Source organism: Lepus europaeus, chromosome 3 (genome assembly GCF_033115175.1).
Source record: "Lepus europaeus isolate LE1 chromosome 3, mLepTim1.pri, whole genome shotgun sequence".
NCBI lineage: Eukaryota > Metazoa > Chordata > Mammalia > Lagomorpha > Leporidae > Lepus > Lepus europaeus.
Window position 1 is genome coordinate 107,963,602 of NC_084829.1, and position 18,726 is coordinate 107,982,327.

Genomic DNA, 18,726 nt, shown 5'->3' on the forward strand with positions numbered 1-18,726 from the left:
TGATCTTGTAGGTGGCCCAGTGATAGAACCCCCTTCTCTTAGAGTCTTAGTGTAAAGAACACCCCTGTTCACCACTGACCTTCAGAGGCCTGAACACCAGGTTCTCCTCCCAGGTCCCTTTCAGCTAAGGTTAGGGTAACTGCACAGGCTCAGATGAACCCATGAAGCCTTCCAATCCGAAACTAATCAACAAAGAATCCAGGAAAGAAGAGTTTTAAATAGCAGTGGTTGCCAGCATTTTCTAGCTTGACCAGTTTGACCAGCAGTATCCCGTGGTGGCCATAGCAGTTTAGTAGTGGTGTTCAGTAATGGTAAACTGTTGCCCTCTTGAATTGGGTCTGGGATGTGACGGATTTTGACTTGGGATTCCGTCTGTACACTCCACTCTGTTTCTGCCTATTTCTCAAAGCTGATTCTCCCGTCTACCTTGACAATTCCAAGAGCAGCTCATAGGATCCCATGGTGTTTGGTCAGGCTGTGAGGGTCTCCGTTGCTTGCAATCAGAACCCTGACTGAGACACATGGTTAGATACTCTGCCAACAGTTGTTTTTGTTTTTTTCCCTTCTTGCTCAGGGAAAAGCCCAGGCAAGAAATATCAATTTGGAAATTGTCATATTTGTAAGTGGTTGGGTTTATATGAAAAATAGGATGCCAGTGATTCTGCAGTGGAGGTGAGATTTTTGTATTCATCAAACTAGGGAGTGAATTGAAGAAAAGTCAAAGGTTGAAACATTGGCATAGACTTTTTATTTAGAAGACTGAGGCCCTGTCACTTCCTTTTGTCTCCTCTGTAGTACCCAACCCAAGGCCTTCTGTTTACATATCTAGTACGATTTGCTATATACAAAGGAATGCCTCATTTGAATTTGGAACTAGGAGATCAGGTCTTTTTGAGTTCATAAAAAAAGTAGAGCTGGGGGCAGGCGTTATCCCAGCAGCTAAGACTTCAGCATCCTTTATCAGAGTACCTGGTTTTAATTCCCAGCTCCAACTCCTCATTCTAGCTTGCTACTAATACAGACCAGGGAGACATCAGGTGGAGGGGTTCCTGCCACCCACACGGGAGACCTGGATTAAGTTCTTGCTTGTTCAGGTCCATACTGTTGTGGGCATTCGGGGAGTGAACCAGTGGATGAGAGATTTTCTCTCTCTCACTCTCTCTTCCTCTCTCTCTTTTTCTCTCAAATAAATAAGCAAAAAAAATTTTTTAAACAAAAGTTGGAATCTCTGTGAGTCTTTTAATGTTCTGTTCTTTTTTTTTTTTTTATGCTAGGAAGCCTCACATTATATATAGAAATTTTTAATTCAATATTTTAAAGAGAAAATTGTATTTTGGAAAGAAAAAATTTATGCACTGAATTTACAAAGCTTAATCTTTGTTAGAATTATTAATTGCATGATATTCATATAACAATCACAAAATTGATGTTAAAAATGGCTTGTGTCACTTACTGGGACCTTTTAAGTAAAAGAATCCCTTAGCAGATCTTTAATATTCATTTGGTTTTCTTTTAGGAAGATTTGGAGACTGGTGTTCACCTTGACCCTGCTGTCAAAGAAGTTCAGTATAATCCTACATATGAGACAATGTTTGCTCCTGAGGTAAGCATATTTAAGATTTTGTCTTTTGCTATGGTATTTAAATTATACATTCGTAGATGAACTGTTGGTGAATTTCTTAAAAGTTTTCTCTAAAAAGTATGCTGTTTAAACTTTTAGAAAATATATGCATCTATTCTACAAAAGTTTAAGTAATACTTTTGTGAGAATACTTTTAATAAAAAATACACTGTCTGCTTATCTACATATAAATATCTGTTAACATGGAACTATGTGTTTTGGAAAAGTAAATTGAAGATACCCGATTATTAGATGTGGACTTAGCTGACATTTTCTTCTCGCTGTTGACAGAGAACATTATAAATGAACCATACAGGGGAATATTTTCATGCATCAGCGTCAATATGTAGTATATTATGAAACATGTAGTTACAAATGCTTCTGAAACGTCATACTAACAATGCTAGAAACTAGGCACAATGTTTGATGCCCACTCTAGGTAAAACAAAGTATTGGATTTTCTTCTTATGATAAATCATGATACAGGAATTTTTAAAAATGAAGAGAGAGGAGACTATTTAGAAATGGTGAATATTGTCCTTTTTTTTTTTTTAAGAGTTACTTATTTATTTATTTGGAAGGCAGAGTTACAGAGAGAGATTTTTCATCTGCTGGTTTACTCCCCAAATGGCACAATGGCCTAGGGCTGGGCCAGGCCAAAGCCAGGAGCCAGGAGCTTCCTCTAGTTTTCCCACATGAGTAACAGGGGCCCAAGTACTTACACTGTTGTCCCCTGCTTTCCCAGGCACATTAGTAGGGAGCTGGATTGAAAGCGGAGCAGCCAGAACTCAAATCAACACCTATATGGGATGCCAGTGCTACACTCAATGGCTTTAATCCATTGAACCTCAAAGCTGGCCCCGAATGTTGTCCATTTAGAAAAGATTACGCTTATAGATATTTTACCTGTTAGAATGGAAAGAATGCTTGCTAAAATAGAAATGACAGGAAATGATTATTTTAGAACAAAAAAGTAAGGCTTCAGTAGCAGAATCTTTAAGAAATACTTCAGCTGGGACCTGTTCTGGCACAGCGGGTTAAAGCTCTGGCCTGGAGCACAAGCATCCTATATGGGTGCCGTTTTGGGTCCTGGCTGCTCCTCTTCCAATCCAGCTCTCTGCTATGGCCTGGGAAAGCAGCACAGGATAGCTCAAGTCCTTGGGTGCCTGCACACATGTGGGAGACACAGAAGAAGCTCCTGGCTCCTAGCTTTGGGTCAGCTTAGCTCCGGCCATTGCAGCCATTTAGGGAGCGAACCGGTGGATGGAAGACCTCTCTCTCTCTCTCTCTCTGTCTCTATCTACCTGTTTCTGTAACTCTGTCTTTCAAATAAATAAAATAAATCTTAAAAAAAAAAAAAAAAAAGCACTTCAGCAATGGAGGTGAGGAGCTGTATCTTACTGCATCTTGGTGGAAAATGAGATACTCTCTGTTATTTTATAGCATAGCGTCGTTGTCCTTTTTGTGATACATCCTAGTGTAGAACTCTTTCACATACTTGTCCTGCCTGGATTCTGCAGCCACTTAAAGCCATGTGGCTGTTGAAGTGTGTAGCACAGCTGAATATTCAGTAGTTATGTTCAGACACTGCTGTGGCCACTCTCTGGGTGTGCAGTGAGCAGAGAGTGCGTGCTGATGCTCTGAGATTCGGCACAGTTTACATTTTATTCCATTATATCTCAGATTCTTCTAGCCTGTCAAACTGTGGGCTATTTCTTATCCCTTGGCACCATTTTAGCCAGCCCATTGAAAAGAAGTTATAATATATATATATATATATATATATATATATATATATATATATGCTTCATGACATTGCAAGTGAAATGTATTTCAATAAAATAGAGTCACTGAATTCAGAAAATGAGAAAATCTGCAAGTAGTATGGTCTATGACATTCTGATGTCAGCTTATCTTCGACAGAGTGGTTTTTCTTAAATGTTTAAATCTTGCATGTAACTGATAACACTGATGTGTGATTTCAGTTTCTGAAACTTTCTAGATCATTTAAAAGATCAGTTAAATTTTTTTTCTGTTGATGAGGCAATAGACCTATCATTCTCTTTATGAGATTATCAATTTTTTAATGTTATGCTCTTTTCCTATGTTAGGGAGCCTCACTTTAAATACATAAGCTAGTTTATGTTAAGAACACTTCTAGATGTCTTGTTAACAATTTAAGAAAGAATGATGGGCTTAAAACAGAAGCAAAATTATAGTTTCTCCTGGTTGCCAAGTGCATTGTCTGTGGCGTAACAAATGATGGACCTGATGTTTTATGACAAGAATCTGTATCACAGAGTCTGGGAAGATATTATAAGACACTTTGCTAGATTAAGTTCAAATTCCTGCAGTTTTGAGAATGCATTATTGGAAACAAGATAGAATCCCTCTCCTCAAGCTAGTGTTCACCAGAAAGTGCTGTGTACTGCCTTTTAAAAAGATAGAGGAGGGCAGTGTTGTGGTACAGCAGGTTAAGCCACAGTTTATGATACCAGCAGCCCATATCAGAGTGCCAGTGTGAGTCACGGCTGCTCTGCTTCCAACCCACCTTCCTGTTAATGCACCTGAGTTCAGGCAGCAGATGATGACCCAGATGATTAGGTCCTGCCACCCACATGGGAGACCCAGATGAAATTCAAGGCTCTTCAGCCTCGCCCTGCCCCACCCTTTGCTGCCATTTGGTGAGTGAACCAACAGATGATCTCTCTCTCTCTCTCTCCCTCTCTCCCTCTCTCCTCCACTCCCCCTCTCTTTCCTTCCTTCTGTCACTCTGCCTTTCAAATAAATAAAAATAGAGATTATGAGCAGGAGTTTGGCCAAAGTGTTTTAAGTTGCCCCTTGAGATGACCGTATCCCTTATCAGAGTGCTGGGTTCAAGTCCTAACTATCTCACTTCCGATCCAGCTTCTTGCTAACTCACATCCTAGGATGCAGCAGGTGATGGCTCAATTTCTTGGGTTCCTGCCATCCTCATAGATGACCCAGATTGAGTACTAGGCTCCCAGCTTCTACCTTGCCTTGCCCCAGCTATGTAGACATTTAGGGAGTGAACCAACAGATGGGAGATCTCTCTCTCTCTTGCTCTCTACCTTTCAAATAAAATAAAATAAATTATTTTTAAAAGAAAAGATAGAGACAAGTATTTTCTGAAAAAGCTCTAAAGTATTATTCAGGTTTATGGAGCAACTGCATCTGATTGTAAAGGTTAAAAAAAAAAAAAAAAGATTCCATGAAAAAAAAGTGTTCTTTGACATGGTTGATACAATCCAGGTTAAGAACATGAGCTATGGAGTTAAACAGACTACTTATTAGTGCTCGTGTGATTTCAATGGTCTTTAGTTTTCTCATAGGTAAGATGAAGGTTTATTTTACTTGTAGTGAGTTACAAGGATAAATGAGGAAATGTATGATGTGGTTAGGAAACTACCAGTTGACGTTTAATAAATGGTAGTCCTTACTGTTATTTGCATTAATATCATCGGCATTAGTGGCTAAGTGGGCTTTTATGAGGAAAGATTTCAAGCAGACGGGAAGAGTTTGAGCCTAATCAGAAAAGATCTAAAGAACCGGAAAACCTTAGTCATTATCAGTAGAGGAGAGTAGAGAAGGAAGGCCTGTGTGGTACTTTGTATGATGTTGTACAGGGCTTTGGAGGTCTTGATTTGATAGATAATAAATAGAGTTCTAAGGTTCTTAAGTGCAAGAGTGGCATAATCCAAGCTGAAGTTTTCGGAAGGTTTATTTGGTAAGCATCTACATAATGGAAAAGAACAGAGATAGAGACTAAAGAAATAAAACTACCCTTGCCTACTGTATGCCAGGGACAAGGCGTAGGGATTTTCATGTCATTTCTCCTTTAGTCTGCACTACAACCTATGAAGTAAGTAGTCTTTTATTTCTATTTTTTTTAAAGATGTATTTATTTATTTATTTATTTATTTGAAAGGCAGAATTACAGAGGCACTCTGTAACTGGTTCACTCTCCAAATGGCCACAATGGCCAGAGCTGAGCCAGTCTGAAACCAGGAGCCAGGAGCTTCTTCTGGGTCTCCCATGAGAGTGCAAGGGCCCAAGAACTTGGGCCATCTTCCACTACTTTTCCAGGTCATAGCAGAGAGCTGGATGGGAAGTGAAGCAGCTGGGACTAGAACCAGCGCCCATACGGGATGCCAGCACTGCAGGTCATAGCTTTACCCACTAAGCCACAGCACTGGCTCCCCCCTCTATTTACAGTGAGGAAACTCAGTCCCATGTTGTATTCCAGAAGTTGCATAGTTGGAGATATGAGTCTAGACCTTTTTTTTGTTGTTTTTAGATTTTTATTTGTAAATTATTTGAAAGACAAAGTGACAGAAACAGAGATCTTTATCTGCTGGCTCATGCACCAAATGGCCACATCAGCTGGGGCTGGGCCAGGCCCCAGCCAAGAGCCAGGAACTCCATCCCAGTCTCCCAAGAGGGTGGCAGAGGCCCAAGTATTTGAGCCGTCATCCTCTGCTTTTCTAGGCACATTGGCAGGGAGCTGAATTGGAAGCAGAATAGCTGGGACTGGAACCAGCACTTCAGTATAGGATACCATCGTCATAAGCAATGGCTTAAGCCCTGCTGCACCACAGCACTGGCCCTGGGTTCAAATCACTCTTAATCCTCTCTGTAACTGGAAGACCAGTTTGAAGGGTGTGAAGTTTGCAGGATATACTCCTATGCCTTTGAATTTGCTGGTTCTGAAAATTAACTAAATCGCTTATCTTATTAGATACTATTTCTGCCTCCTAACCAAGGACTTTTCCTAAATATTTTGCCTAGCTTGTTCAGTAAGTTTTCTCAAATTTTGGGTAAAGCTAGAAAACGTAAGCTGAAAACACTGTTTCAATCTAATGATCTTCTTTATTTCACTCAATTGAATTTTCTCAGAGATAAAGGTATTTATTAGGTTCTCTAGACTCATCTAAAACCCATAAGTCTTGGTAAGAATTTCAGATACTTTAGGAATAGAGAAAAATATAGTTTAAGAGAACAGAACTACCAGTTATGTGAAATCTGGCTGTGAGGGCTGATGTAACTATGAATGCCAGAATGAAGTTCAGGAGTCACAAAGCCCAGACCGTTAAGTTTACAGATGAGGAAACTGAGACCCAAGGCCAAAGGGCCGACACCGGTGAAACTTTCTTATCCAATGATACTTAAATTGTGCTGTCTTTTAAGATGAAAGTATTCCATCAATAAAATAGAATGGTGGTAATCTTTTCCTCTTCTATAGAAAAGAATTAATATGTTTTTCTCACCTTAAAATGTGTTTATAAATTTAACATTGATGACTGCAATAAATATTAATGAAAATGTTTCCAACAATGGAAGTATATTCTTACTTCAGTACTTTGGATTTATTTCCCGTATGTGAAATTGTGGTTATGATTTTATGCACTATATTTTCACTAGTATAAATTTTCTTAATTCCTATGATGTTCTGCTACACTGATAAGATACTGACTTTCACATATTCTGTCTCCTGAAGGCCTCTGAAAACCACTGCCTTAAAATACCAAATTTCTCTCAGTTATCAACCAACATCTTCATAAATTAAAAATGCTTATATCTCAACTCTAATTAAATCCCTCCTTTGCTTGGTTGAAAGCTGTGAAGATACTTAACCTCCCTTCCTCAGGAACATCATACATTCTTTGAGTTTAGTGATTTGAAATAATACTTAAATGTGCAATTTTTAAAGTTATGGTCTTAGTCTTAGCTTGACAAATAAAAATTGTATATGTCATGTACAACATGTATTTAATACCTATACATTTGAAATGGTTAAATTGAGCTAGTTAACATATGCATTACCTCACACACTTACTTTTTGAGAGACTATTTAAAATCTACTTTCTATGATTTTGAAGAATATAGTATGTGGGGGCAGGCATTTGGCCTGGCAATTAAGTTCCTTATGGCCCATTCAGAGTTCCTGGGTTCAGTTCCTGGCTCTGGCTCCTGTTCCAGCTTCTCACTGGTGTAGACCCTGGGAGGATTTAGTGACAGCTCAAATAATGGTGTTCCTTCTGCCCACACAGAGGGGCCTGGATTGAGTCCCTGGCTTCTGGCTTTGGCCTAGGCCTAGCTCTGGCCTTTGTGGGCATTTGGGGAGTGAACCAGTGGATGAAAAAGCACTCAATATGCTCTTGCACGTGTGCTTTCTCTTTCTGTCTCTCTGCCTTTCGAATAAATTATTTTTTCTAATTTTTAAAAAAAGAATACAGTACTCAGATATTATTAGTTGTAGTCTCTGTGTCATACAGTATGTCTCTTGAATATGTGTTCCCTATCCAATAGTAAGGTCATATCCTTTAACCAACATCACCTACACCTACACCCCCTACCTGCTAGTAATCACCCTTCTATTCCCTGAGTCAAGTTCAACTTTTTTAGATTCCATATATTAAGTGAAGTCATGCACTGTTTGTCTTTCTGCTCCTGGCTTATTTCACTTACAGTGTCTTCCAGTTTAGGGTTACCTATGTTGTCACAAATGACAGGATTTCCTTTAAGACAGAATAGCAAACCGCCATACCTTTTTTTTTTTTTTTTTTTTTTCTTTAAGGCTTATTTATTTATTTGAAAGACAGAATTACAGAGAAAGAAGGAGAGACAAAGAGAACATCTGCTGGTTCATTCCCCAAACAGCCACAATGACCAGCCCAGGACCAGGCTGAAGCTAGGAGCCAGGAACTTCTTCCAGGTCTCCCATGCAGGGGTCCAGCAGATTATGCCATCTGCTGCTGCTTTCCCAGGCACATTAGCAGGGAGCTGGATCAAAATGGGAGGAGCCAAAACTTGAACCAGTGCCCATAAGTGATGTCAGCGCTGCAGGCAGCAGCTTCACCTGCTGCGCCACAGCACCAGCCCCATCGTACATTTTACACACACACACACACATTTTTTTTCAATCTATACTTTTTTTTTTTTTTTAAGATTTTACTTATTTATTTGAAAGTCAGAGTTACACACACACACAGAGAGAGAGAGAGAGAGAGAGAGAGAGAGAGGCAGGGAGAGACAGAGGTCTTCCATCCGCTGGTTCACTCCCCAGTTGGCCACAAGGACTGGAGCTGTGCCAATCCAAAGCCAGGAGCCAGGAGCTTCTTGCAGGTCTCCCACGTGGGCACAGGGGCCCAAAGACTTGGGCCATCTTCCACTGCTTTTCCAGGCCATAGCAGAGAGCTGGATCGGAAGTGGAGCAGCCTGGACTTGAACCGGCTCCCATATGGGATGTCGGTGCTGCAGGCGTTGGCTTTACCTGCTATGCCACAGCGCTGGCCCCTTAATCTATACATTTGTTGAAACAACTTAAGTTGATTGCATATCTTGATTCTTGTGAATAATGCTACAGTGAACATGGTAGTGCAGATAACTTTGATATACTGATTTCATTTCCTGTGGACATTTACCCAGTGGTGGGATTGCTGGATCACACATTGGTTCTATTTTTAATTTTTAGGACCCTTCATATTGTTTTCCATAGTAGCAGTGCTAACTTATATTCCCACTAACAGTATGCAGTTTCCCTTTCTTTACATCCTTGCTGAAACTTATCTTTCCTTTTTTTGATAGTAGCCGATCTAAGAGATGGAATGTGATATATTATTGCGATTTTTATTTTTATTTTACTGATGATTAGTGAAGCTAAGCATTTTTCCATATTATCTATTGACCATTTATATGTCTTTTGAGAAATGTCTATTCAGATCCTTTGCCTTGAATTTTTTATTCAGTTATTTGTTGCAATTGAGTTGAGTTCTTTATATAATTTGGATATAATTATTATGATAAGTATATATAATCAGATATCTGATTTGCAAACATTTTGCCTCTAAATATGTGTGTTTTCTACAGGGATATTAGAGTTGTAATTGACGATGGAGTTCTAATATTGTTTGACTAAAAACTGTTAAATATTCATAAGTAATTAACTTGAATATATTATATATTCACTTATATGTATGTGAATATATATTTATAGGTTTACTTACATATTATCAAAATCTTTGAAAAATTACTTGAATACAAATTTACTCTCAAAATTAATTGACTACCAAAACTTGAAAGGAATTATTTAGGAATTAGTTTTGTATATTGTTTATGCCTTGCCTTGTTTTGCTTTTTAATATTCCCAAATTAAGAGAGCTGTGTATTCACAGGGACCAGGAACATCTAGGAGATAATTTTGAGTGATTGGAAGAGCTGAGACCTGCTGAGTAGCATTCTCTGGTTTCCTCTGTTGACATGTAATGTCTTTGATCAGCTGCAATAGCTGCCAGTAACCAGGCAGTGAAAGCAAGCCTGAAGTACAGATGGGTCCTCCTCCCACCCAGTTTCCTGTATCACAGAGAAATTTCATTGTCTCAGCTTAAATCTTCAATAAGACAAGCACATTTAAATTTTAAGGTTACTTTAGGAATAGCACCATATGTAAAACAGACTTAGTTTTAATATAGGTTTTGTATTTGTATAGAAATCATGGTCCTGAGCCCCTATTGTGGCATAGTGGGTTAAGCCATTGCCTGCAACGCCAATATCTCATTTGGGTGCAGTTTAAGTCCTGGCTTCATCACTCTGATCCAGTGGATGGAAGATCTCTGTCTCTTTTACTCTCTCTAGTTCTAACTTTCAAATAAATAAATCTTTGGGAAAAAAAAAAAAAGAAATCATGGTTCTTTAACCCTTAGAATGTTTCTTTAAACAATACAACTAGTAGGGCAGGCATTTGGTGCAGTGGTTAAGATGTGGAAACCATATATACCATAGAAGCAAGTCCTAAAAAGACAAATACCATGTTTTCCCTCATTTGTGATAACTGAGTACAAAAAAAGGTAATGTATATGAGCCAAATAGACATTTTGAGATTCGATTATTGTTTATAAGCCGTTGTCTCTACTGTTGAGAAACAGTGTTTTTGTCTTATTACTGTTTGTTGAATTCTTTACTTAGTGTAGGTTTAATCTTATGAGTATAAAATCAACTGAAAGTAGATTGTTGTAAAAATTAAAAGAGTAAGAAAGGAAGGGGGGGAATGAGAGCATGGGTGGGAGGGTAGGGTAGGAAGTATCACTATGTTCCTAAATCTGTATATATGAAATACATGAAATTTGTTCACCTAAAAAAAAAAATAAGAAAAAAAAAAAAAAAAGATGTGCACATTCTGGGGCCGGTGCTGTGGCATAGCAGGTAAAGCCACCGCCTGCAACACCAGCATCCCTTATGGGTGTCAGTTTGAGTCCCAGCTGTTCCACTTCCAATCCAGCTCTCTGCTCATGGCCTGGGAAAGCAGCAGAGGATGGCCCAAGTGCTTGGGCCCCTGCACCAATGTAGGAGATCCAGAAGAACCTTCTGGCTCCTGGCTTTGAATAGGCCCAGCTCCAGCCAATGTGGCCATTTAGGGAGTGAATCAGTGGGTGGAAGATCTGTCTGTCTGTCTCTCTCTGTAATTCTGCCTTTCAAATAAATAAATAAATCTTGAACAAAAGAAGATGTGCACATCCTATATTGTGGTCCCTTGTTTGGGTCCTGAAGTCCAGCTTTCTGCTGATGTGCATCCTGGGAGGCTCAAGTACTTGGCTGAAGTATGTGAGCCCTGTCACCCACGTGGGAGACCCATGTGGGAAATGAGTTCTAGGCTCCTGGCTTCAGCCTGGCCCAGTCCCTGGACGTGGTGAGCATTTGTGGTGTGAACTGGCAGATGGAAGATCTCTGTTTTTTCTACCTTTCAAATAAATAAGTAATAAAATAGAACTAGTTTGATATCTATGTATCTATGACCTGTAAAAGAATGTTGTCTAAATTGAAACCATGGAAATTGTGTTATCTATTTTTTTAAACAGAAGATTACCTATAAGCACAATGGTTGGTAATTTATTGTATGTGATAGGAGTAGCAATAAGGGCAATGGGGATTGCTTTCTTTCTTTTTTTTTTTTTTATCATTTTAGATTCCCTGTCCCCTAGAAATGTCAGCTACTGCTTTATGGATTATAGCTGATTGTAGCAGGTAGAGCACCTAGGATGCTTTTAAATTATATTATTGTGTTTAATATTGGAGCTGTTCCTGTCTTGGATTAAAAAAAAAACTCATGATAGAATGAAGTTGACTACAGCATCCAACATTGAGCAATTATATTTGTTCCCTCTGTGTTTCTACTCATTCGCATATACAGGAAGGTCTAGTGTAAACTATAAAGTCTTACATGATCTTTATAATTTAGGATAAATAGGAATTGAATTGAACCTTTTTAAACATAGAAATGGAAGCTGTCAGTATATAAGAATCTTGTCAATATGGAGGAAATCTTATTTTTTTTCTAATACAAGAATAACATAAAACATAATTTCATGTTGTATTTGGGTTTTTGGATGTAGTACAGTATCATGTTGCTCTCTAAGAAGTAGCATACTGGTTCAGGGAGATCAGTAATTATATTTGTGCTCTGGAAATGTATCGCAGGAGAAGACTTTTTTTTTTTTTTGACAGGCGGAGTGGATAGTGAGAGAGAGAGAGACAGAGAGGAAGGTCTTCCTTTTTGCCGTTGGTTCACCCTCCAATGGCCGCCGCGGCCGGCGCATCTCGCTGATCTGAAGCCAGGAGCCAGGTGCTTCTCCTGGTCTCCCATGCGGGTGCAGGGCCCAAGCACTTGGGCCATCCTCCACTGCCTTCCTGGGCCATAGCAGAGAGCTGGCCTGGAAGAGGGGCAACCGGGACAGAATCCGGCGCCCCGACCGGGACTAGAACCTGGTGTGCCTGTGCCACAAGGCGGAGGATCAGCCTGTTAAGGCACGGCGTCGGCCAGGAAAAGACGGTTTCTAATGGAAGTGACCTACAAGGTTCTGTCGTCAAATATTTCATCATAGCAGTAGCTCTTCCAGACTTTGCAGTAAAAAAAATCCTTCTATTCTTTCCAAAGTAGGAAACTCATTTTATTCTTTATGTAAAAATAAACAAATAAAGTATTGGATATTCCTAGTACCTTTTAAAATAGCAACATTAAATTAATGACCCTTGATGTAATATATTCTAGTATTTTAGCCTTTTTTTTTTTTAACAGTTAGAGGCTATGAATGTGCATTTAAGTAATGTTATGATGTAATAATATGCTTGACTAGGGTAGGTTCTAACCCTGATTCTAATTAATAAAACTTTTGACCCTCAGGTAAAATACATCTCCTTTGGCTTTTTTCTTCATCTGTAGCATGAAAAGAATACTTCTCTAATGTGCCAGGAATTTTGTACAGATCAAATGAATAACTTTTCAAAGGTCACTCTAGAAACCCAAAGCATTATAAAGAAACGTATAATAACGACATTATTTTGTGGAAGACTTCCATAGTGTCACTTTTCAGAGTGGAGACGTGTTACTGTCCCTGGAGTGTCTTTTTTAGGGGACGTTTCCAGGCCCTTCTTTCCTGCTGTCTCTCTTCCCTTCCTCTGCCCCACTGGGTGGCTGATGACTCTCTCCTTCATCGGTGCTTTCCATATGCCAGGCACCATGGAAAATACTGAGAATTCTGAGCTCCTCATAATGGAGTGGAAAACAAAGCATGTATTTTTAAACGTTATATTTTGGAATCTTTATTGATATAGAAGTCACCCAACACCCCACAAATCTTTGCTTAGGTGAAATTACAATAATTCTCATTTGTCTAGAATAACACTGTCAAGTGGAATTTCCTGTGGTGGTGGGGAGTAGCATATAACCATGTGCAACTAGTGAGCTCTTGAAAGAAAGAACCACATGCACACCTGGGTGGGCTGGACTCGTCTTCTGTCCCAGAGGCTGACTGACAGTGCCACTCAGCCATTGACCAGTCACACTGAACCTGTGACACCAGCGCGTTCCCAGATAGGTTAGTCGGGCCCTCATGATTTAGAGTTGAAAATATATTGTACAATGATTTCAGTAATTCTGGCTTTCATATACTCAGAACTTATATATATATTTTTTCCTTGTAACTTTGCAGTTTGGACCAGAAAATCCCTTTAGAACTCAGCAGATGGCTGCCCCCAGAAATATGCTCTCTGGGTATGCTGAACCAGCTCACATCAATGACTTCATGTTTGAACAGCAGAGAAGAACTTTTGCCACATATGGTAAGGTGACGAGATTTAAACAGTTTCAAGTTTGGCTTTACTAAAAGTGTGAGTTGTGTATGTGTGTATGTTCTGGCTTTTAGAAAGTATAATATAATCTAGAAATAGTTAGACAAATGAGAAGATGAATGAGTATTTTTAGCTGTCATCTTAAATCCACTGTAATTTCTAAGTGTTGGAAATACTGTGATCTTAAACACAGAAAGTTCTTTGTTGTACTTGGTGATGAACACTTGTTATCGAATGTCCATTATATGCTATTAAAATTGGTAAATGAAAGAATAGTGATAAAAGTACTTTTTTTTTTAATCTTGCTCTATACTAGTTAATTTTACTCTGTTTCTCAAATCCAATCTCTGAAATGTTTTCTTTTGATCACTAAGGGGAATCAGGAAATAGAATAATCAAAATTCATTGTGTAAAATACATACTGTAAATGGTGAGATTGTTTAAAGTTAATGTGCATAGAAAGTGGTTGTAAAAATGATTATCAGATCATACAGTAGTACTTCAGAAAGTTTGTATAAAATGTAATTAAAAGACAAGTTTATTTTGATGGGAAAAAAAATTTGAAATCCATATGAGGAGTCTTCAGAAAGTTTATGGAAAAATGCATATTATGAAAAACTGCATGAATTTCAAAAATTTTTGTACCAAAGTAAACTTACCTTTCAATTCTATTTTTCATGAACTTTTTGAATTCCCCTTATATTTCACCATGACAAAGTTGTAATTGACTAACAGTGTTCCAAAACTCATAGCTAAGACTCTTTACCACTAAAATCACCCAAAAGAGTTCAATGAAGTAGCAGGTTAAGCCTTCACCTGTGATGCTGGCTCCTATATGGGAGTGGGCTGGAATCCTGCCTGCTCCAGTTCCTATTTAACTCCCTGCTAAAGCCCCAGATCAAAGTTCTGTCTCTCATATCTCTGTCTTTCTCTCTCTCTTTTACTGTCTTTTTTTTTTTGTTTCCCCCTTTCTCTGTAATTCTACCTTTCAAATAAAATAAATAAATCTTTAAAGAAAAAGGTTTAATGACACTTGCAATCCAATAAAATGTTTACAAATGCCTTGTACCCATTGCTTGTATAGGGGATCCCACATAAATCTAAACTAGTGACCTTTATTGCATCAACAATTTATTTTTTTATTTTTTAAAGTCAGAGTTAAGGAGAGGCAGAGGCAGGAGAGAGAGAGAGAGATCTTCTACCTGCTGGTTCACTCCCCAAATGACTGCAACAGTTAGAACTGGGCCCAGCCAAAGCCAGGAGCTGTGAGCTTCATCTGGGTCTCTCACGTGGGTGCAGGGTCCCAAGGACTTGTGCCATCTTCAGCTGCTTTCCCAAGCGCATTAGCAGGGAGCTGGATTGGAAGTGGGAGCAGCCGGGAAACTAACCAGCACCCATGTGGAAAGCTAGCACTGCAGGCAGAGGCTTAGCCTACTATGCCACAGTGCTGACCCAAAAATTATTTTCTAAAATGAAACCCCAAAAGTAGGTCAAAGAGTAAAAGTGTTTTAAAACTGTTGTTATATATTACCAAATTACTTTATAAAAAAATTCTCTGGGCTTATTCTGCCACACCATGTATAAAAGACCTATTTCTCTTTACCCAAGATCCCTGTGATTGTGTTTCCTCTTTTTTATTATGAAAATATTACCTTTTTATTTCAATCTTGATTTTTTTGACTACTGGTAAGGTTGAAAATCTTTCATATATTCAAGAGCATTCCTTTACAAATCATTTATAGCCTCTTTTCCTTTACCTCTTGGAATATTATTATAATAATAATAATAATAATAAACTTGATGTCATAACCCTTTCATATAGACTACCCAAAGGAAGAAAGTAGACATCAAAAACATAAAATGGAAAATAAGCTTTGGAAATATAGGTTCAAAATATTTAAAAACTAAAATGCACTTTTTTTTTATTTGAGATACAGAATATTAGAAAACTAATGAGACTGAAATTCTGTAGTGTTTGAGTTGGGCCTGGTTTTATCACTGGCTGATTCATAGTAAGATACATGGCTAAAGCTCTCTCTTATTTTTAAAAAGAAAATAATCACTTGTGTTGGGAGACAGCAAAAGATTTTTCCACATAGAAAGTGAGACAGGTGGAACAAGATGATGACCAGATGAGTCAGGGACCCAGTGCTTGCCCCAAGACTGCAAGGACCAGGGGTGCTGCTTCTCCCTATCTCCTCCTCCAGCCCTCCAGCACATCGGGCTTTGCCATGTCTACAGACATAATTTTCCTTTCAATGTAGAATTTGTATTCTAGGTAAGTTTTTATAGTTGAAGTGGGAATTTTTTAATTCAGGGTATGTTGGTCTGAATTTTATCGGAGCCATATAAAAATCTCAAAAAAAAAAAACCCAACATGTGCAGAACATTATTCTGTAATCAAAGAAATGAAAGATAAAATAACTCATGAGATTTGAACCTGTGATTTCAGAGATTTTATCCTAAAGCTGCCTTTCTGCCATCAAACTCTCTCTAGCTAAGAACAGATTTTAATTATGGGGAAAAAAGGAATATGCAAATGAGCTAATAGCCTGGTGGTTAGTTCTATTCCAACATGTCTCAAGGGTGAGTTGAGCACTTACATTCTAAGCTTGTTTGAGAAGTACATTTTAGGACAAATCATTTTCTGTTCCACAAAAGAATCACCCTTTAATCTTTAGCTGAAAAATAAAAATGCTAACTATATCTACTGGGATGTGCCCTTTAAGAAATGGGCAGTAGTTTTTATTTTATGATTGTTCTTATGAGCTGTAGGCCATTGACTGATCAGTGTTCGAGCTCTCTTTCATGAGTATCCTGGATTATTATTAAAACTGGTTATACCCAGCACTCTGGCCTCAGAATCAACCCTTGGGACATTCGGATCTGGCTAAAAGGCCCATGAGAGTCTCACAGGCATGGAAAGCCATGACACGGTGGCAAAAACAATCTAAATGAAAGATCCTGGTGAACAAGACCCCAGCAGAAGAACAGGCCATCAAGGAGGGAGGCGCCTTTCTCCGAAGGGAGGAAGGAACCTCCACTGTGATACGGCCTTGACTAAACAAGTTCAGAGTTGGTGAACTCAAGGGGCTTCCATAGCCTAGACAGCTCATGGCAATAGCCTCGGGTGATTGCTGATGCCATAAATAAGAGTGCCAATTGTTAAATCAACAACGGGAGTCACTGGGTACAGGCTCCCCACGTAGGATCTCTGTCCTTAATTTGTTTTACTATGAAACTTAAAAACAACACTACTAGTCAAACAATACCCTATACCTTGTGTGGTTGTGTGAGTGCAGCCTGTTGAAATCCTTGCTTAGTATATACTAAGTTTGCCTTCTGTATATGAAGGTAATTGAAAATGAAACTCGATGAAGGGCAGGATGGGAGAGGGAATGGGAGAGGGGAGGGCCGCGGGAGGGATGGAGGTTGGGGGGGGGGAAACCACAACAATACAAAAGTTGCACTTTGTAAATTCACATTTATTAAATAATAAAAAGAATAAAAAAAAAGAAAAAAAAACTCTACATTTCAAATAAATAAATATTTTAAAAAGAAAAGGAAAAAAACTGGTTATACCAGACATTTATTGTACTAGCATACTCAAAGAGGAGACCAGGAGAAGCACCTGGCTCCTGCCATCGGATCAGCGCGGTGCGCCGGCTGCAGCGTGCCAACCACGGCGGCCATTGGAGGTGAACCAACGGCAAAGGAAGACCTTTCTCTCTGTCTCTCTCTCTTCACTGTCCACTCTGCCTGTCAAAAAAATAAAAATAAAAAATAAAAAATAAAAGAAAGACTGATTTGAGTTAATTCAGACTGACTTTCTTTCCTTAAGTTCCCATAGACCATTTGTATTAGTCAGCATCTTATCACTATAATGAACATCTGAGAGAAGTCACTTAGGAGAAAAGGTTTGTTTCAGCTGGTGGTTTTGGAGGTTCACAGTTGGATGTAGCACAGCCAGCCCTTTTGTGTGGCATCTGAGGAGGGTGCTGGGTGGTGAAACAAGTGCCAAGGAAGGATCACAGCAGCATGCAGCTGGGCCCATCATGGCATTTAAACCACCTCTCTTGGGACAGTGACCTTCCCGGAGCACACCTGCAGTGACCTTAGGACCTCCTACCAGGCCCTTCTCTTAAGCAGCTTAACTGGATCAAGTCTCTACTCTCTCCTCATAGCACCACCCTAGGGCCACGCCTTTAATTCATCAGCCTTTGGGGGTCACCAGAACTAATAACCAAACTGCAGCACCACTAAAGACCACATTTATTGGCCTGTACTGTAGCATAGTAAACTAAACCTCCACCTGCAGTGCCATATGGGCACCAGTTTGTGTCCTGGCTGTTCCTCTTCTAATCCAGCTCTGCTAATGGCAAAAGCAGTGTAAGATGGCCCAAGTGCTTAGGCCCCCTGCACCCGCATGGGAGACACAGAAGAAGCTCCTGGCTTCACATCTATGTATAGGTAGATCTTTATAACCAGTTGAAGGATGGTATTTGTATGCTTGTAGATATCCTTACTTCACTTAACAAGGAAATAGAAAGAACGATTTATTAAGCACAAAAACATTATTTTAAGATTGAGAAGTAAAACTCTCCCTGCTGAGAATCGTATTTTCTAAATAATTGCTACATTTTGTGTCATTTTTTAAAAAGATTTATTTTATTTGTTTGAAAGGCAGAATTACAGAGAGGTAAAGGCAGAGAGAAATCTTCCATCCACTGGTTCACTCCCCAAATGGCCGTGATGACCAGGGCTGGGCCAGGCTGAAGCCAGGAACCAGGAGCTTCTTCAAGATCTCCCTCATGGGTGCAGGGGCCCAAGCACTTGGAGCATTCTCTGCTGCTTTCCCAGCTGCATTAGCAGGGAGTTGGATCAGAAGTGGAGCAGCCAGGACTTGAACCAGTGCCCCTACAGGATGCTGGTGCTGTAGGCCAGGGCTTTAACCTGCTGCG

The 18,726-nt window shown here is 39.2% G+C and overlaps 1 protein-coding gene across 1 annotated transcript in view; it reads left to right on the top strand.

The window, feature by feature from the left end:
• CDC40 (cell division cycle 40) overlaps positions 1-18,726 on the top strand; it is a 52,076-nt gene that overhangs the window by 7,903 nt on the left and 25,447 nt on the right. Inside the window, exons 3-4 of the mRNA XM_062186600.1 lie at positions 1,517-1,603; positions 13,627-13,756. Coding sequence (XP_062042584.1) covers positions 1,517-1,603; positions 13,627-13,756 — 217 coding nt within the window. The remainder of the gene's footprint in view (positions 1-1,516; positions 1,604-13,626; positions 13,757-18,726) is intronic.